Source organism: Cricetulus griseus, chromosome 4 (assembly GCF_003668045.3).
Source record: "Cricetulus griseus strain 17A/GY chromosome 4, alternate assembly CriGri-PICRH-1.0, whole genome shotgun sequence".
Classification (NCBI taxonomy): Eukaryota; Metazoa; Chordata; class Mammalia; order Rodentia; family Cricetidae; genus Cricetulus; species Cricetulus griseus.
In genome coordinates this window covers 156,519,972-156,540,190 of record NC_048597.1, presented here as the reverse complement: position 1 = coordinate 156,540,190, position 20,219 = coordinate 156,519,972, and the positions used below count along the sequence as shown (strand labels likewise).

At 41.7% G+C, this 20,219-nt stretch overlaps 1 protein-coding gene across 6 annotated transcripts in view; it reads left to right on the top strand.

Moving 5' to 3' along the window:
• Kmt2a (lysine methyltransferase 2A) overlaps nt 1–20,219 on the top strand; it is an 84,283-nt gene that overhangs the window by 24,803 nt on the left and 39,261 nt on the right. For 5 of the 6 annotated variants that reach the window (XM_035443626.1, XM_027411979.2, XM_027411980.2 and 2 more), the window contains exons 2-10: nt 6,799–6,868; nt 9,650–12,279; nt 12,664–12,841; nt 13,974–14,208; nt 17,627–17,691; nt 18,147–18,527; nt 18,881–18,954; nt 19,530–19,661; nt 20,103–20,216. In XM_035443626.1, the coding sequence (XP_035299517.1) occupies nt 6,799–6,868; nt 9,650–12,279; nt 12,664–12,841; nt 13,974–14,208; nt 17,627–17,691; nt 18,147–18,527; nt 18,881–18,954; nt 19,530–19,661; nt 20,103–20,216 (3,879 nt within the window). The remainder of the gene's footprint in view (nt 1–6,798; nt 6,869–9,649; nt 12,280–12,663; nt 12,842–13,973; nt 14,209–17,626; nt 17,692–18,146; nt 18,528–18,880; nt 18,955–19,529; nt 19,662–20,102; nt 20,217–20,219) is intronic. The other variant, XM_027411982.2, reaches the window with a different exon arrangement.

Sequence of the window (20,219 nt, the reverse complement as noted above, 5' to 3'; positions counted from 1 at the left end):
GAGGTATTATGAGTAGTGCTATAGGTGTTTTGTTTGTATGGTAGGCTCACTGGTTGGTTGCTTTGAGACTAGAGTCTTATGTAGAGTAGATGAAGATGACCTTGAACTTTGACCCTCCTGCCCCCACTTCCTCAGTGCTGAGCTAGGATACAGGTTATGTAACCACACCTGGTTTTATATGGTACTGGGGTCATGCTCGCTTGGCAGTTATTCTAGCAGCTGAGTTCCAACCTATCCCAATAGAGATGTTTTCAGTGTGTCTTTGGTGTCGATCCACCTTAGCTCTAGAGATAAGAATTCTAGGGCCTGGAGAGATGACTCAGGTTAAGAGCACTGACTGCTCTTCCACAGGTCCTGAGTTCAATTCCCAGCAACCACATGGTGGCTCACAACCATCCGTTATGAGATCTGGTGCCCTCTTCTGGTGTGCAGATATACATGGAAGCAGAATGTTGTGTACATAATTAATAAATAAAACCTTTAAAAAATAATTCTAAGTAGGTGGTGTTTTTTTTTCTTTGGATTGTTGTACATTTGGAAGCATAAAGTTACAGCGACTGGAGAAATGGCCCAGCAGTTAAGAGAACTGACTTGCTCTTCCAGAGGACCTTGGTTCAACTTCCAGCACCCACATGGTGGCTCACAACTGTCTGTGACGCCCTTTCCAAGGGACCTGACACCCATGTAAAGTGTAAAATAAAAATATTTTTTTAAAGGTACAGGATGATAATTATTTTAGTTGGCTATAGGGAGGGGGAAAGTATTGTCTGTGAATAACGACATTTGGAAGGCTGCTGTCCTACACGAGAAATGTGTCATGCCTGAAGGTTGAAGAGGATCAAGTCTCTGATCTCTAGCCCTGCTGAGGTGCCTTGTTATAATATGTGAAGGAGTGAAATGCTTTGGAGAATTTTGAAATCTGCTGAGTGTTTCTTATCCACCAAATACTAATATAAGAGGAAGAATGAGCTAGGTCCAGTTGTAAGCATGTTTTTTCATTTTGGATTATGAGTTAAGTCATATTTTGTTCTCAGTAACATTTAAACTATGGTTTTTGGAGGGAAATATAAAGTTGTGCACCTGCCTGTCTTTGCCTTAGGTACTTCTTGGAAGCAGGAATTGTGTATTTTTCAACTTATCATCTGGAACACAGCTCTGGCTGGGACATGTATGTGAATGGTTTTTAAAGACCCAGGAAATGAAGTACTGCTTTGTTTGAAACTTATTCTTAGTGTTTTCTAGAAACACAGATTTTCATGTATTTTCCTAAAATGTCTTTACTAAGTTTTACATGTAACATTATTATCTGTATTATTATTGGGCTCAGGTTCTCTTGCGGGAAGACTATTCTTTTTTTCCCAAGACAGGGTTTCTCTGTGTATCCTTGGCTGTCCTGGCACTCGCTCTGGAGACCATGCTGGCCTCAACCTCACAGAGATCCGCCTGCTTCTGCCTCCCAAGTGCTGGGATCAAATGCATTCGCCACCAACGCCTAGCATTATTCTTTATAATTTTTTTGAAATGCGGTCTCACTATGTAGGCCTAGCCTCCCTCCACCCTCCTCCCTCCATCCCTCCCTCTTTTTTTTTTTTTTTTCTTCTTCTTTGGTTTTTCGAGACAGGATTTTTCTGTGTAGCTTTGGAGCCTATCTTAGCACTCGCTCTGGATACCAGGCTGGCCTCGAATTCACAGAGATCCACCTGCCTCTGCTCCTGAGTGCTGGGATTAAAGGCGTGCGCCACAAACGCCCAGCCCTCTTTTTTAAGATTGGACCTCACTAAGTAACCCTGGCTGGCCTGGAACTCCCTATGTAGATCAGACTGGCCTCAAATTTATCTCTTTATGTTGGGTGCTGGGATTAAAGACATTTGCCACTGTGCCCAGCAAATAAAAATTTGAAATGCTACAATATTTTATGAGTCAGGGAGTTTAGTAGTAAAAGTGTCTTGGAAGTTCCCAGCTAGCTGCCCTAGAGTTATGGCAAAAAGCAGTAAATTCTGTGTTAATTATTTTTATAATTATGGTTCACTTAAGGGGTGACATTGGATAGCTTAATTTACCATAAATCACTAGACAATAAATATGATTTAACAGTATTTATAGAGTTCAACTTGGCTAGGATGTCTTTCTGTCTTGGAGTTAAGAAAATGTTGAAATCTTAGCGGCCCAGTCTCCAAGAACATCACTGACCACAATAGCTCGTGCTTATACCGTGTCTAGGATTGCTATGCTCCTCAGAGAAGGCGTTATGAGGGGAATAGTGTGTGTGTTGGGCCAGGCATGGTGCCACACACTTTTAGTCCTAGATCTCCCTGAGTTTGAGACCAGTCTGGTCTATATAGTGAGACTCTATCTCAAAACAAAACATAGAAAGAAATGAAATAGAAAAAGAAAAGTATGTGTACAGTGTGGACCTCGGACTCCTTGGCTATGTGTCTCACTCTCTCTTTAGCTGGGCTTTTGGTGTGTGCGTGTGTATGTGTGCACATGCTGCACCAGTGTGCACAGTGCCTTCATCTTTTGGTCTTTCAGCAAGTCTGGACCTATTGGAAGCTAGGACCTCTTTACATTGTCCTGAGGTCATACCTGAGTAAAGTGAGCAATGGAGCCAGATGAGAAGCCAGTTGAGATGGCAGTGCAGTACCTCCCTTGGGTTTTTTTTTGGGGGGGGAGGGGGTATTTGTTTAATGTGCTTATTTAGGAATCTTAGCATAAAATTGGAAGTTCAGGGTTGGAACAAAACAAAAGCAATGACAGCTTTTGTTTTAGCCAGGTTGTTTGGATCTTTGAAGAGTGAGCTTTTATTTTGAAACATGATAAAAAATCAGCCTAGCCAGGTGTTAGTGGCTTGTGCCTTTAATCCCAGCACCCTGGAGGCAGAGGACAGCCTCCAAAGCCACAAGAAACCCTGTCTCAAAAAAAAAAAAAAAATCAGCCTATATCTTAAATGCAAAACAACAACAAAACCTTTCTTGAGGGTGCTGGAGAGATGACTCATTGGTTAAGAGCACTGGCTGCTCTTCGAGAGGTCCTGAGTTCAATTCCCAGCAACCACATAGTAGCTCACAACCATCTATAATGAGATATGGTGCCCTCTTATGTCATACAGGCATACACATGGGCAGAACACTGTATATATAATAAATAGATGTTTAAAAAAATTCTTGAATTGAAATATAACCTCTAGGGGGAAGGGCCTCACTATGTAGCACTGGCTAGCCTGGAACCCAATCCTCAGAAGGCCTCAACCCCTGCCTGAGCCTCCCAAGTGCTGGGATTAAAGGGTGTGCTACCATGCCTTGTAGTACAGTGCTTTTTGACTACAGGTTCTCTTCCTGTTCTGGCCTTATTCTGAGACCAGAGGGAACAAATGTTTCCTATCGTTTTAGAAAATTCTAAATATTGACAGTTGAATGACTGCTTGACTGACAGCTCAGTGGCACTCAGTGTTTAGCAGGACTTTACAATTGGGGTTGTACAGTTAAGTTTTGTGAACGTTGGCAATACAGATGGTGCTGTGAATTGCTGACCATGAACAAGATGGCATTTATCTCATTTCTTTTAAAACTTGTAAATATGTCACCTAGTACTTGTCGTATATGTTGCTTGTGCTGTTTGTTCTCACTGCATAAGACTCATGCAGTTAGTGGTGTAGCATCCTGGGATGTATTTGACAGTATCCAGGTACTGTGAAATACATGGATCAGCAGGTTGTTTGATGGGGGTGATGTAGAGACGAGAAAACTGTCCAGACGCTTCAAGGGTCAGACAATGGCCATTTGGTGCTTTAGTTGTAGACTAGAAAGTTTTGTGCTGTAGATGGTTTAGTTGACTCCTTCGATTATTTATAGGTTCATTTGTAACTGTTGTTATGGTATGAAAGTGACTGCAGCCAGTCATAATTGAAGGTTCCCTGTTGTTACTGTTATGGTATGAAAGTGACTGCAGCCAGTCATAACTGAAGGTTCCCTGCTGGAACATGCTGTGTATGTATGATCTTGGGTTGGTCACTAGGCCTTTAATCCCAGCACCCTGGGATTAAAATGTGCATGTTGCTTTTTAGTTTTCTAAGTGATTTTTTTTTTTTAATGTAAGTGGTCTCCTTCCCTCCTTGCAGTACTCCAATAAAGAGAGAAATAGAATGTGACTTGTCTAAGATCACATAACCTAGTAGCAGAATTGAGTCCCAAAGCCAGCCCTTCTTGTGTTCCAGTCTATGAAACAGTCTGGCCTCCTCTTCTAAGATTTTGTAATTTTTTTTTTTTAAGTTCTCCCCTTGTTTGAAATAGTTTGCCACTGCCTTTCTTATTTGCTTGTTTTTTTTTGTTTTGTTTTTCTCCTAAACTATTATTTGTCTTACTTCGAAGTGGGAAATATAGCTAAGGGGATGAAGTTATTGTTTAAGGCTCTGGATTCAGACCCCAACATCAAAATTTAAAACAACTAAATTTGCCCAAAGCATATGTTAAAAGTGGGACAATATGGACTTCTCATTTAAAAATTTGGATTAAGCAGTGCACCTTTGGATGGAGTGCACCTTTAATTCCAGCACTTGGGAGGCAGGGGCAGGTGAATCTCTGAGTTTTGGGCCAGTCTGGTCTATAGAGCAGGTCCCAGGACATCTAGGGTTACCAAGAGAAACCCTGTCTTAAAAATGGGGGGGGGAGAGATTGAGCTGGACTTGCCGCCACAAGCTTGTATGTAACCCCATACTAGGTAGGCGAGGAGTGGGAAGCCAGAGGAAAAACACCTTCAGCATCAGCCTGGGCCAGTACTGAGACTCTGATGCCCCGTCCCCAAAGGAGACATTTTGGCTTGATTGGGCTTTTGTAATTTTTGGTAGCTTTTTAAATACTGAACCATCAAGTCTGAAGATCATCACAGAAATTTATTTGGCTTTTTAAATTTTTTACTTAGTTATTTTGTGTGTGTTTAGCCCTCATGTATGGCTGTATCCCATATGCATATAGTGCCCTAGAGGCCAGAAGAGGGCTTGGATCCCCTGGAACTGGAGTTGTGGATGGTTGTGAGTCACCATGTGGATGCTAGGAGTGGAACCAAACCCCAGTTCTCTGCAAGAGCAGCCAGTGCTCTTAACCATCTCTCCAGCACTGTTTGGCTTGTTTTATTGTAAGATAAAGGCATAGATTTTTCTTACAAATAATTTTACAATAAAAGTTTGTTTTAAACTAAGAGAATTTTGAAAAATTGTTTTTAACCTAGTGGCAAAAGAAACTTAAGAAGAAAAGGACTCTAGTATGTGTTCCTTAAACTGAATACATTGGAATAATAATACTTTAAAATTTTTTTCTGAAGAGAATTTCGTCTTTTTCTTAAAATTCTTATTTCATTATTTTGTGTGTATAAAGCTTTGCCTGCACTCACTTATGTTTGTGTACTATGCACCTGCCTGGTGCTTTCAGAGGCCAGAAGAAAGTATCAGATCCCCTGGAACTAGAGTTAGGGATGGCTGTGAGTCACCATGTGGGTGCTAAGAGTCAAACCCAAGTCTTCCGGAAGAGCAGCCAGTGCTGTTAAACAGCTGGGTTATCTCTCCGGCTCCTTAAATGCTTTTTAGTCTTAGTCTTGGAGCAATGCATAAATAAAAATAAATAAATTCTGCCTAAAAGTCTTCAAGTTCAAGAGTTGAATTGCTAATTTGTCTAAAAAGTTTCATTTACTTGTTAATATTTTCCTGGGTGATAAGTGGTTAAGAACCTTTTTAACACCTGGCTCTAGTGTTAAACTGAGGAAAGAGCTCTTCAGTGGGAGTGTACTGATGTCATCCACTGGTGCTGTCCACTGGAGAAGAGTCTGGGGACTTCAACTGTCGGGACACAGTTCAGGATTTACCAGACTCTAGCAAGTCTGCATTTCATCCTCATTCTCTCTCCCTTTCTCCTTCCCTCCCTCTCTCTTCCCCTCCCCCTCCCTCCTAGAAAGAACTTTTTCTGAATCAATAAATTTGTGCTAGTCGATATGTTTCAGTAGACTTCTTCTTGAGAACTTATCCAAAGTAGGCTAAGTGATCCTTAGTATTTTTCAAGGGCAGGCTAAAGTTAGAAGTAAGGAGTGCTTTTGCTTTTTTTTTTTTTTTTTTTGTCTTTTCCAAGCATAATTGGAAATCAGATGTTTCCATGAATGATGAAGAGGTGGGGTCACTGTGTGTGGTCAGTTTATGATCCCAGTTGCCAGCACTGCTGCCCCCCATTAAGTCTCTTATTACAGGGCATTTTAAGGTGATGCTATTAAAGTGCATGTCGAGACTCTGAGCTCAGATGTACAGAGTCACGTCTAAATAACAGTTCCTGAGTTAAGGACTGACGGTTGTGGTACTGATAGTCTATAATATTTAGTAGCATATTACATGCAGTTTAACACATGCAAGAGATCATTACATGCTTTATGTTATTCTTTATATGTTTGTAGACTTAAGCACTGCTTAATCTGTGGCTGTGTATTTTTAACATCCTGATTTGCTTATTTGTGTTATTTGAGTTATCCTAATGGTTTGGGGTTGTATCTGTAGTTAGAAATTTAGACTATCTCTTATCTGCTGTTCACCAAAGGTGAACTTTCAGTGCACTGTTCAGTTACTACACAGCTATTATGTCTAATGAAAGTATGACTGGGTCCATGCTTTGAGTCTTAGTTGTTTTGCAGAATCCATCTGGATAATGATGACTCATATGTAGAGGCTAATTTTCCAATGCATTTGTTTCATCTGGGCATTTCTTTTGGATTTATTCACGTTTATGTTTTTGCTTCTGATTTTAAAATAATTTTCCTTTGTTGTAGGATGAGCAGTTCTTAGGTTTTGGCTCAGATGAAGAAGTCAGAGTGCGAAGCCCCACAAGGTCTCCTTCAGGTATGGCCAATGAAGCATGTGCTGTAGATCTACATTCTGTTTGCTGGGAGAGTGTGGCTTCTTCCTGCCTTTTTGCAAGTAAAAGATGACCTGTTCTCCCAGGACTAGGAAGTGACTTAGGAACTAGATTGTGTGGGATGGTTGTTGCTGGCTATGCTTGTTAATTCTTCACTGTATTTTTCTGGGCATGGGAGGTAGGTTTCCAGAGAACAATTTTGGGAAACCTGGTCAAATTTATCATTTTCTATTCTATGGTAGTATTTATGCTGGGGGGGGGGCAGAAATTGGCCCTTATTTTTTTGTAGATGAAATTTAGTGTACTATTGTCAAAGAAACAACATGTTTGTGCTATATGACACCATTTTACCTAATCCTTAAAAGGCTGTACTAAAATAAAGAAACTGAAAATTACGTGGGTGTTTCCATTTATTAGCATTCAATAATGTTCTCAACAAAATTCTAGATCCACAGTTTTCGAAGATGGTCAGTGGACTTTACCTTTAGTAGCTTGGATAGTTCCGTTGTCTGGAGGAAAGGCTGAGAGTCTTTTAATGGGAAATACATTCCTCATTTTGTCAACTCCTGACTCCTTGTATGGTTTTGTTTATGTGGATAAATAGACCAGTTAAATATTCTGTTGTTAGATATTTTTACTCTGTTTAATTTGTGATGGCTGCTGCCATTTGTGTATCATTTAAAGAGTCATTGTATATTATATAATCTAATTAGACACCCAAGCTGATGACTTTTGTTTCCCCAAAGGTGGTATTGCTATCTAGTGACTGGTACCAGTGGCTTAGGATCTGCTATTTAGACAGCAGCAGCGTTTTCTTTTAAGTGGTGATGAAATCTTGAATCTTCTGCTCTAGTTTTTCATTAACAGTTGATAAAAATGAGGGGGTGGGGTGGCATAAGCAATTAGATGGAGCCGGTGTGTGGCCTTGAGTGTAAGAAGTTAGTAGCTGAGTTAGAACCCTTCTCTGCTCTGTGTTTTCTACTTGTCTATGAAAACTTCTTTTGAAAAGGATATGGTAGAGGTTTTCAGAACTGTCAAATGGTCCACAGTGCTGGGGAGTCAAGTCTGTGTTCTTAGTTAATTCACAGCTCCTTCACAGTGGTTTCTTAGGGAATTTTTTCTTGGCTATCAATTTACATTGAACATTGTTGTTTTAAATCATCTGGATATGTGTTACTGAAATGAATTGTTATCTGCTGTCTTACAGTCCATCACTTTTGCTAGTATATATTGATGATTAAGTTGTAAACTATACTCTCCTGCTTGGTGAGGAATGCATTTGTGTTTAAGTTATAAAGTTCACCCATAAGACTTCATTGATTTCTGTTGTGTTGGGAAGCAACTCCATAGCACAAATTTTCATAGAGGCTGCAATCTCTTTTGGTGCCTGGTGAGGGAGGTTTTGGTCTCAGAAGACCCTGAGAAGCTAAGAGAGAATAAAGGAAGACTGTAGGCTTTTTTTTGAGACAGGGTTTTAACTGTGTAGCTCAGGTTGATATGGAGCTCACTGTGTAGCCCCAGCTAACCTTGATGGTGAGGTGATCATCTTTCCTTGGCTTCCCAATTACTGGGATTACATGTGTGAGCCATCATGCCTGGCTGCCATAGCCGATTCTTACCTCATTGACTGTCTTCATAGTAGCAAGTTGAACATCTTTATAATTTGGGAAATTCCTGTTTGCAGCCAGATCTCAATGTGTGGTCCTGGCTAGAACCCCATAGGCAGATCAGGATGACCTTGAATTTACTGGTAGTCTCCTACCTCTGCCTCCTTAGTGCTGTGGTTACAGGCATGCTCCATCATACCTACCTATTTCTTATTTAGAATAGCAAAGATCTGTCTTAATAAACTGTTGATTTGACCTTGCTAACAATCAAGATTAAATCTTTTTGTAACTTGGGAGTAACTAGTTAAAGAAGTCCTAGAAAGGAATAGATTAACAAGCTCACGACACCGGCCACTGTTAAGCTCTCATGCTGCATGCTGGTGAGTGTACTGATGTCTTATGAATGAGCATATCCTCCCAAGTAAAACTTCTTAGCTTACTTTGCTAGTACAGATTAAAAAATGCAGGATGCTGAGTTGCCCAAGACGGAGCCTTTGCCCATGGAAGTTGATATCGTTGTCCAAATTTATTCAAAGCCACAATTATACATTGAAAAATTGGAATGTTTGTTTGTTGTTGTCATTGTCTTGGTTGGGTCCAGGTTGTGTTCATTTTGATCTCTTTTTTTTTTTTTCTTTTTTCTTTAAAGACAAGGTCTCTCTGTATAGTCTGAGGCTGATGTGGAATGCATATTTAGCCCAGGCTGACCTCAGACTTGTTAGCTTTCTGAATGCTACCTACTCTCAACTTTTGAAAGAAACATGCTCTTAAATGTTACTCTTGGTGAGCCGGATAATGTAATACAGATTTTTTTTAACTTTTTTTTTTTTTTCAATTTTAGAAAAGGGGGAGAAACCCTCCTCATCCGAGGAATGGGAGCTTTTGTTTTCTAGGTCACTTGTTTGGTTAAAAACCTTTCTTTGATTTTTGTATCACAAAAAGTAGTTAAGTGTTTTTTCAGGTGGAATGTTACTGACTTGGTTTCTTTGAGGTAAATACTCAGTGAAAAGAAATTAAGCACAATTAAGATACAGTCTTGACTCAATAGTCCCAATGAGTTCAGTACAAAATGGCCTGTGCTAAATTATATTCAGCCTAGCTAAGACCTGAACTACGCAGCTAAATATATGCTCTTCATTGTTTAATTTCTATACACAGTTAAAACTAGTCCTCGAAAACCTCGCGGGAGACCTAGAAGTGGCTCTGACCGAAATGCAGCTACCCTCCCAGATCCACCTGTGTTCTCCCCTCTAAGTAAATCAGAGACCAAGTCTGCAGATAAAATCAAGAAGAAAGATTCTAAAAGCATAGAAAAGAAGAGAGGAAGACCACCCACCTTCCCGGGGGTAAAAATCAAAATCACACATGGAAAGGACATTTCAGAGTTAACAAAAGGAAGCAAAGAAGATAGTCTGAAAAAAATTAAACGGACCCCTTCTGCTATGTTCCAGCAAGCCACAAAGATTAAAAAATTAAGAGCAGGTAAACTCTCTCCTCTCAAGTCTAAGTTTAAGACAGGGAAACTCCAAATAGGAAGGAAGGGTGTACAGATTGTAAGACGTCGAGGAAGGCCACCATCCACAGAACGGATAAAGACCCCTTCAGGTCTCCTCATTAACTCTGAACTGGAAAAGCCCCAGAAGGTCCGGAAAGACAAGGAAGGAACACCCCCACTCACAAAAGAAGACAAGACATCGGTCAGACAGAGCCCTCGAAGGATTAAACCGGTCAGGATTATTCCTTCTTCTAAAAGGACTGATGCAACAATTGCTAAGCAGCTCCTGCAGAGGGCAAAGAAGGGGGCACAGAAGAAAATCGAGAAAGAAGCAGCACAGCTGCAAGGGAGGAAGGTGAAGACACAGGTCAAAAATATCCGGCAGTTCATCATGCCTGTGGTCAGCGCCATCTCCTCGAGGATCATCAAAACCCCCCGACGGTTCATAGAGGATGAGGATTATGACCCTCCAATTAAAATTGCTCGACTAGAATCCACACCAAACAGTCGATTCAGTGCCACATCCTGTGGATCTTCTGAAAAGTCCAGTGCAGCTTCCCAGCACTCCTCTCAGATGTCTTCGGACTCCTCCCGATCTAGCAGTCCCAGTATCGATACCACCTCAGATTCTCAGGCCTCTGAGGAGATCCAGGCACTTCCTGAAGAGCGGAGTAACACCCCCGAAGTTCATACCCCACTGCCTATTTCCCAGTCCCCAGAAAATGAGAGTAATGACAGGAGAAGCAGACGGTATTCGATGTCAGAGAGAAGCTTTGGATCGAGAACAACTAAAAAATTACCAACTCTACAAAGTGCCCCACAGCAGCAGACCTCCTCCTCACCACCTCCACCTCTCCTCACTCCTCCCCCTCCACTGCAGCCAGCCTCCAGTATCTCTGACCACACACCTTGGCTTATGCCTCCCACCATCCCCTTAGCATCACCGTTTTTGCCTCCTGCTGCTCCCATGCAAGGGAAGCGGAAATCTATTTTACGAGAGCCAACATTTAGGTGGACTTCTTTAAAGCATTCGAGGTCAGAGCCACAGTACTTTTCCTCAGCAAAGTATGCCAAAGAAGGTCTGATTCGAAAACCAATATTTGATAATTTCCGACCCCCTCCACTAACTCCCGAGGATGTTGGCTTTGCTTCTGGCTTTTCTGCGTCTGGTACTGCTGCTTCAGCCCGGTTGTTTTCACCACTCCATTCTGGAACAAGGTTTGATATCCACAAAAGGAGCCCCATTCTAAGAGCTCCAAGATTTACTCCAAGTGAGGCACACTCTAGAATATTCGAGTCTGTGACCTTGCCTAGTAATCGAACTTCTACTGGAACATCCTCTTCCGGAGTATCTAATAGAAAAAGGAAAAGGAAAGTGTTTAGTCCGATTCGGTCTGAACCGAGATCACCCTCTCACTCCATGAGGACAAGAAGTGGAAGGCTTAGCACTTCTGAGCTGCCACCTCTCACTCCCCCGTCTTCTGTCTCCTCCTCATTAAGCATTCCTGTTAGTCCTCTTGCCGCTAGTGCCTTAAACCCAACTTTTACTTTTCCTTCTCATTCCCTAACTCAGTCTGGGGAATCTACAGAGAAAAATCAGAGACCAAGGAAGCAGACTAGTGCTCCAGCAGAGCCATTTTCATCAGACAGCCCTACTCTCTTCCCATGGTTCACCCCAGGCTCTCAGACTGAGAAGGGGAGAAACAGAGACAAGGCCCCAGAGGAGCTGTCCAAAGATCGGGATGCTGACAAGAGTAGAGAGCGAGACCGGGAGAGAGAGAAGGAGAATAAACGGGAGTCACGGAAAGAGAAAAGGAAGAAGGGCTCAGAAATTCAGAGTAGCTCTGCTTTGTATCCTGTGGGTCGGGTTTCCAAAGAGAAGGTTGCTGGAGAAGATGTTGGCACTTCATCTTCTGCCAAAAAAGCAGCGGGGCGGAAGAAGTCTTCATCACTTGATTCTGGGACCGATATTGCTTCTGTGACTCTTGGGGATACAACAGCTGTCAAAACCAAAATACTTATAAAGAAAGGGAGAGGAAATCTGGAAAAAAACAACTTGGACCTCGGCCCACCTGCCCCATCCCTGGAGAAGGAGAAAACCCTCTGCCTTCCCACTCCTTCATCCAGCACTGTTAAACATTCCACTTCCTCCATAGGCTCCATGTTGGCTCAGGCAGACAAGCTTCCAATGACTGACAAGAGGGTTGCCAGCCTCCTAAAAAAGGCCAAAGCCCAGCTCTGCAAGATTGAGAAGAGTAAGAGTCTCAAGCAAACTGACCAGCCCAAAGCACAGGTACTCTTTCCCACCTTACTGTTAAAACCAAGTTTACTGAGCCCTTCTTGGGGCAAGTCTTAGGCTAAATGTTTGAGTTGCTAGGAGACATATGGTAGAGGTGGTGGTAGATGCAATGGTCTTTCAAGGACCAGTAGCATTTTTGAGAAGGAGAAAATTGCATTCTAAAATAACATGGAGGGGAGAGTATAGGTAGAGATGACTGCTAATTTTAGGATGCAGAAGTAGTTGATTTCATATATTGGCTTACTGGCTAGGAATAGCTAGCTAGAGTTGTATGCTTTGATGATAGATCATAATAAGTTAGCCAGATATACTTGGCTTCATTTAATTGCATTCACAGCAAGCACAGTAGTCTTTATTTGTTGCTTATCTCATGTTCAGGGTCAAGAAAGTGATTCATCAGAGACCTCTGTACGAGGACCCCGGATTAAACATGTCTGCAGAAGAGCTGCTGTTGCCCTTGGCCGAAAACGAGCTGTGTTTCCTGATGACATGCCCACCTTGAGTGCCTTACCATGGGAAGAACGAGAAAAAATTTTGTCTTCCATGGGAAATGATGGTAAGTCAAGGAAATAGACCTTGGAATTGTGAGTAGACCTGTTGACTTGCTTTCATTCTGCAGATGCCAATAGACTCTTCATAGTTCATTAGACTGGATTTAAAAAACAGAAAAGAAAACCAGATAGCTGGAGGGGATTAGATATTTGAAGATTTTGTTAGAGGGAATGCCTCAGAAAGAAAAGGTGAAGTACCCTGGGAAGACTGGTAAGCCATCAGAATGTGATGCAAGTTTAACTCCCGAAAGGGAAGAAAGAAAACAGGTAGAACCTGCCTAGACTGCCTTACAGTAGAAGAAAGTTTTGGCAGAGCTGTCAAAGGGGTCTCATGTCTCAAAAGCAAGGTTAGTGTCTCAGCTACACTACGAACCTGCCTGGAAGCAGCTGTGATGAATGTGACCTCTTTGAATCAGTGGTTTTCAGAGCACAACAGCTGGATCCCTTAGTTATTTATACTTTCTGGAATTAGAGGTCTGTTAGGCATTGAATTAATTAGGGTTTCAACTGTTGTGATAAAATACGAGGGTCAAAGCAACTGGGAAGGAAAGGGTTTATTTTCTCTTACAACTCTCAAGTTACACTCCATCAGGCAGGAACTCAGGCAGGAGCCTGGAGGCAGGAACTGAAGCAGAGACCTTGGAGGAGCGCTGCTTACTGGCTTGTCCTCATGGCTTGTTAGACTTGTTTTCTTAGACAACTCAGTACTGTGCCCAGGGATGGTATCACCCATAGTAGGCTGGGCCCCCACTCATCAGCTGTTATCAAGAAAATGTGAATCCACAGACTTGTCTACCATATACCTCCAAAATGCTGGGTACCTACTCTTAACAGTTAGTCATCTAGAAAGAATTCTTAGACATGTTCAGCTTATTCTTGATTTTCAGTTAGATTGTTTTGTTTCCTGTATTTGGATTTTTGCTTTCACCAAGCTGTAAGGAGTAGGCATTTAAAAAAAAACATTTAGATAATTATTTTAAACACCTGAGTTCTGTGTATGGATATATTACAAATTCTTCTATTTTGACTAGCAATTCAAATGAGGTTTAAGGTATCTAAAGACAAAAAGGGACTTTGAGAATCTTTCAAGAAGGAACTAGACATTCCCTTGAAACTAAAGACACATTTCTTTAACAGATAAGTCATCAATTGCTGGCTCAGAAGATGCTGAACCTCTTGCTCCACCCATCAAACCAATTAAGCCTGTCACCAGAAACAAGGCTCCTCAGGAGCCTCCAGTCAAGAAAGGGCGGCGATCGAGGCGGTGTGGCCAGTGCCCCGGCTGCCAGGTGCCTGAGGACTGTGGTGTTTGCACTAATTGCTTGGACAAGCCCAAATTTGGTGGCCGCAATATAAAGAAGCAATGCTGCAAGTGAGTGAGTCTTACTCTGAGGTGATGACCTCATGGTCACACAGATTTCTATTCATCCCTGGTTTGTCACAAGGATGCTTCAGAAAACCTGGTGTGGTTGCACCAATCTGCTTGGGTTTCTAGAGTAGTTGCAGAGTTGCGTTTTGTGATGTGATGAGGTTTAAGCTAAGTAAGTATTTTGTGGCAACACCATCTAATAGAACAATCTCAGCAATGAAAACATTCTTTTTGTACTCAGTTCAGTATGGCAGTCAATAACTACAAGGGGCCATTGAGTACTTGGCATGTGGTTAGTATGACTGAAGAGCTACATTTCAAACACTTGTTTTTAAAAGCCTGGTGGTGGCGGCGGCGGGGGCGGCACACACCTTAAACCCCAGCACTTGGAGACAGGTAGATCTCTACTTATCAGTTCGAGGACAGTCAGAACTGTTACACAGAGAAACTATATCTTGTAAAACAATCAAAAACAAAATTTTAATTTTAATTATTTTAACTTTAAATGCCTGCATTCGACTAGTGACTACCATATCAGTCAGGGTAACTTTGGCCAGTTTCTTAAAACTTGACAAATAGGGCTGGAGAGAGGGCTCAGTGGTTAAGAGCCTGGCTCCTCTTCAGAAGACACAGGTTCACTTCCCAGCACCCACATGACAACTTAAATCTTCTATAACTCTAGTTCCAGGGAATCTGATGCCCTCTTTTGATCTCCACAGCAACCAGACATGCACATGGTGCACATCCATACATTCAGGCAAATCACCAATGCCCATAAAATAGTAAAATAAAATTTTTAAGTATTAAATTGAGACTAAAATAATATTTTAAAAAACTTGACAAATTTAGACACAGGATTTTTTTTTTTGTTTGTTTGTTTTTCCGAGACAGGGTTTCCCTGTGTAGCTTTGGAGGCTGTCCTGGAACTAGCTCTTTTAGACCAGGCTGGTCTCGAACTCACAGAGATCCTCCTGCCTCTGCCTCAGGAGTGCTGGGATTAAAGGCGTGCGCCACCACTGCCCGGTGACACAGGATTTTTTTTGACTGACTGAAATCATCATTATTAAAATCGCAGGCGTGTGAGTGAGTGTGTGTGTGTGTGTGTGTGTGTGTGTGTGTGTGTGTGTGTGTGGTGTATGTGTGTGGTGTATGTGTATGGTGTGTATCCTACTCTATCACCCTTCTTTTGTATTTTCTTGGTATCTTCCTGAGCCTGGAACTTGGCCTGTAGCCAGGAAGCTCCAGAATCACCTCAGACAACACTGGGTGGGACTACAAGCATGTAGTCACATTCAGATTCTTTTTTTTTTTTTTTTCCCCCAAGACAGGATCTCTCTGTATAGTCCTGTCCTGGCTGTCCTGGAACTTACTCTGTAGACCAGGCTGTCCTCAAACTCACATTGATCCTCCTGCCTCTGCCCCCCAAGTGCTGGGATTAAAGCCGTGCACCACCATGCCTGTCTTTCACATTCAGATTTTTAACAGGAACGCTGAGGGTTTAAATTCAGGTCCTCATGTTTGCATAACCGTCATTTTTTGTTTGTTTTATTGTTTGTTTATTTTTAAACGCACAGAGCCATTTCCCAGTTCTTGGAGTCATTTTTAGCTTTATATAGCATTCAGGAAACTGGAGACATTTTTGCCTAAATCTCTGGGCTCTCTTGCTCTTTTTTTTTTTTTTTTCTCTTTGTTTGTTTCATTTTATATTTAATTTTACTTTGAATTTTGAGATTAGGGTCTTTATAAGCATCCATGCCTGCCTCCAATTTATCTTCCTGCCTCCACTTCTCAGTACCAGGATTCTAGGTCCATAGCACTACATTTGACTTTCTGACTGTTTCAAAATATTTTCATTTATACACATGTTTCTGTGGGTGGGGCAGTCAGTGCTGAGGCTTGAGCACTGGCCTACAGATGTACCATTCCAATGCTTTATCATTGATCTATACTCTCAGCCCAGCATATGGAGGTTCTTATACAGATTTATAAAATAGTCTACTTTTCCAGCCAGTTTGTGGGCACACTTTCTGCCATCTGGGATGGTTTTTTAAAAATGTATTAGAATTGTGTAAACAGAAATTCTGGCAACTGGGCCTCCTACACAGTGCCTGGCACAAGAGATATTTACCAAATGAATGACATTAAAGTGATTAATATAAAATATAGTTGGAAAATTCTTCGTTGTTTACGCAGGGAATACAGTTTCTAGGAAATAAGAAGTAATTCTAAACTGTGTGGGAGGTTCATGCCTGTAATCCTAGCACTTGGGAGGAGGTGTAGTCAGGAAGATTGCTATGACAAGGTTAGTTTGGATTATATAGTGAGACTATCTCAAAAAAAAAAAGTTGCATGTTTTGGTTTCTGAAAGCAAAAATCTTGTCTTTAGGTACTTTAGTGGCAAGAAGTTGTTTAATTTACATAATGTAAAAAGGTGTATGAATAGCCGAGCATTGGAGGCGCACGCCTTTAATCCTAGCACTCGGGAAGCAGAGGCAGGTGGATCTTTGTGAGTTGGAGACCAGCCTAGTCTACAAGAGCTAGTTCCAGGACAGCCTCCAAAGCCTCAGAGAAACCCTGTCTTGAAAAAAACCAAAAAAAGAAAAAAGAAAAAAAAAAAGGTGCATGAATTTCATTTTCAGGTGACAATGGATTTGATGTAGCTCATGACAGACTGCTTGCCTTACACATGTGAGACCTGATATTCACTCCCCGGTTCCAAAAATAGAACCTTTGTTTGGGGCCAGGAGTATATTGAGTTGTAGAGAGCTGAGGATGGATTTAGTGCAGGTGGAGTCTTCAAGTTAGGTTTAAATTTAAAGGAAAGGGTGGAATACATCAAAGCCATGAGATGCAGCTGTCATTTTGTAAGAGCAAAGGACTTGGTGATTTTTCGTTGCCGCTTGTCAACATGAATATTAAATCCCATGAGAAAGCAGTGACTATTACTTGACTGTAAGAACTACTGGTCATCATGTTGGTGTACACTCTGATGCTAGCACATGAGAGGCAGAGGCAAGAGGATCGATCAAGATTTCAGGGTCATCCTCTGCTACGTAGTGTAACCTAGGATATATGGAATCCTGTCTCAGAACAAAACAGAAAGGACAGGAGACAGGCAGGAGAGGAAGGGGGAGGGAGTCAGTGATAACCTATGTAGGGTACAAGTCAATATTGAGTTACAAGAAATGTGAATCCCATTTCAAAGATAACATGACATTTGCTCCTTTTAGATCCTAAAGGTAGGTAAAATTGCTGACCCAAGGATTTTAAAGGTTCAGATTAACCCGAGGAATAAGAAATCCTTATTCTGGCAAGTCAATCTGAATGGTGACTCATTGTTTTCTGCAGACGAGTGATCATTTATTTTATTTCTTCTCTTCTAAATGTGATGTGTTTTATGCTTTATCCTTTGTTATCCTAGGATGAGAAAATGTCAGAACCTGCAGTGGATGCCTTCCAAAGCCTACCTACAGAAGCAAGCTAAAGGTAGTGGTGTGAAAGGGCCTCCCACAATGCCCTTACTTTAATGTCATACAGCTGTGCACATTCAGTGTAAAGAGAATACTAGGTTTTTGTTTTTGTTCTTGTTTTTCTTTTAAAGTACTGCTCTCTCCCGGGGAGTTGGTGGTTGTTGAAGCTGGATGATAGGTACATGGGGGTTCATTTGACTCTTCCTTTTTATTTGGGGGTACTTTGAAATTTTCCATAATTAAAAAAACATGTTTAAAATTCATGTAAAAAATAAAGCTCTGCTCATTTCCTAGAGCAATAAAATCTCTCTGCATCACCTGATCAACATGGCCTCAACTTTGTGGAGACTGAGTGCCAGCTCTGGCTGCGGGAGGCTGAGAACAAGACTGTTTTATAGATCTCTTTGTGTTTCTTCTTTTCACTGAAACTCTTCTCACTTATGGATAGATGATCTTGTTTTGTTCTCCTAGCTGTGAAAAAGAAAGAGAAGAAGTCTAAGACCACTGAAAAGAAAGAAAACAAAGAAAGCACTGTTGTGAAGAGCTCGGTGGACTCTGGTCAGAAGGCTACACCCCCAGCACGGGAAGAGCCTGCCCCAAAGAAGAGCAGCAGTGAGCCTCCACCCCGTAAGCCTGTGGAAGAAAAGAGTGAGGAAGGAAATGCCCCTGTGCCTGCACCTGAACCCAAACAGGTCACCACTCCAGCTTCCCGAAAGTCCAGCAAGCAGGTCTCCCAACCAGCACCGGTCATCCCTCCTCAGCCACCCAGCACAGCAGCACCACAGAGAAAAGAAGTTCCCAAGACGACTCCAAGTGAGCCCAAGAAAAAGCAGCCTCCACCTCCAGAGCCAGGTGAGTGCCGAAGGCAGCAAGAATGGTGGAGCAGCCAGAGCCAGCCAAGAAACGTTGTCTCAGATTCGATTTTGGGAGCCTAAATGCTTACGTGCATTTTTTTTTTTTTTTTTTTTTACATCTTTTGGTTAAAGAAAGTGTACTCTTTAATGTTATATTACAGTAAAACCAGATGCAAAACAGAAAGTTAGATTAGCTATGTTGCCATGTTTTTGTTTTTTGTTTTGTTTTTATGTTGCCATGTTTTTCTCTTTGAGGTCTAGAGATTGTTTGCATGCCCCTCTCTCCACAGGCCATTCATCTGAAAGCAGTTATTGCTGGCATCTGAACAAAATCTCTCTTGAATCCTTTAGGTCCAGAGCAAAGCAAGCAGAAAAAAGTGGCCCCCCGCCCAAGTATCCCTGTAAAACAAAAACCAAAAGACAAGGTAAGAGGGGACCTGATTCTGTGATTCCTTGGGGATGTATTTGTTCTATTTGTAGGGAAAAGCCTTGACCTTGACATTTTCTGGGCTAAGCAGAACGGTCTTCCTACTTCTGTGTAGATGGCACTGGTATCTCATAGAATTAAGGTATAGGCTTTAACCCTTATTGTTTGGTTTCTCTGGTCTCTTTTCTTGTTGCCTTCCTTTTCTTCGTGGCCTTGCATGCTGTAGTCTGGGCAGCAGCTTATTCTAGAATATTTATCTATAAAAGCAACCCCTACCTGTGCCCTCTGTTTCTATTGTTATGGATTGAGACAATTTCAGAATTTTCTGAAGATTACTCTTCCCCTCTCTTAAGACAGAGGCTGACTCTGTAACTCAAGCTGGCCTTGAACTCCCAGCAGTCCTCCTGCTTCAACATCCAAAGTGAGCCACCACACCTAGCTCCCTTTCTTCTTCTATAAGATCCTTATTCTGCGACATGTTTTCCATATCTAAGAATTGGCATTTGTATTATCACCTGTTACAAATGTGAGGGCAAGTGATTTTTTTTTTCCTACATCTATTTTATGTCTCAGGAGAAGCCACCTCCAGTAAATAAGCAAGAGAATTCAGGCACTTTGAACATCCTTAACCCTCTTTCGAATGGCATCAGTTCTAAGCAGAAAATCCCAGCAGATGGAGTCCACAGGATCAGAGTGGACTTCAAGGTAAAAGTGTTTAGTGATCATTCCTTTATTGAGCAGTGTGACCTTTAAAGAAAGGTGTGTGTTGAAAGAGAAACAGCACCCACTAGAGGAGTGTGTAAAAACTACAGTTAACATATGGCTTCAGGTGTGAGAGCCTAGTTGGTTTTCCCAGAAAGGGTTTCTCTGGGTATCCCTGCCGGTCCTGGAATTCCCTCTGTAGACAGTCTGGCCTCAAACTCACAAAGATCCACCTGCCTCTGCTTCCTGATTGCTGGGATTAAAGATGTGTGCCACCACTGCCTGGCCAAGTTCGTAATTTTTTTTTTAAGCAGTAGTTATTTTTAGAATAACAGAAATGACATTCTCTTGGCATTCTGGTGTCACTCCATTTTTATGTTTTTTTGTCCTTGTTATGCTATTGTAAAGCTTTCATAAGTGATCTTTCTGTCTCTTTCTCCACAGGAAGATTGTGAAGCAGAAAATGTGTGGGAGATGGGAGGCTTAGGAATTTTGACTTCTGTCCCCATAACACCGAGAGTAGTTTGCTTTCTCTGTGCCAGTAGTGGGCACGTAGAGGTA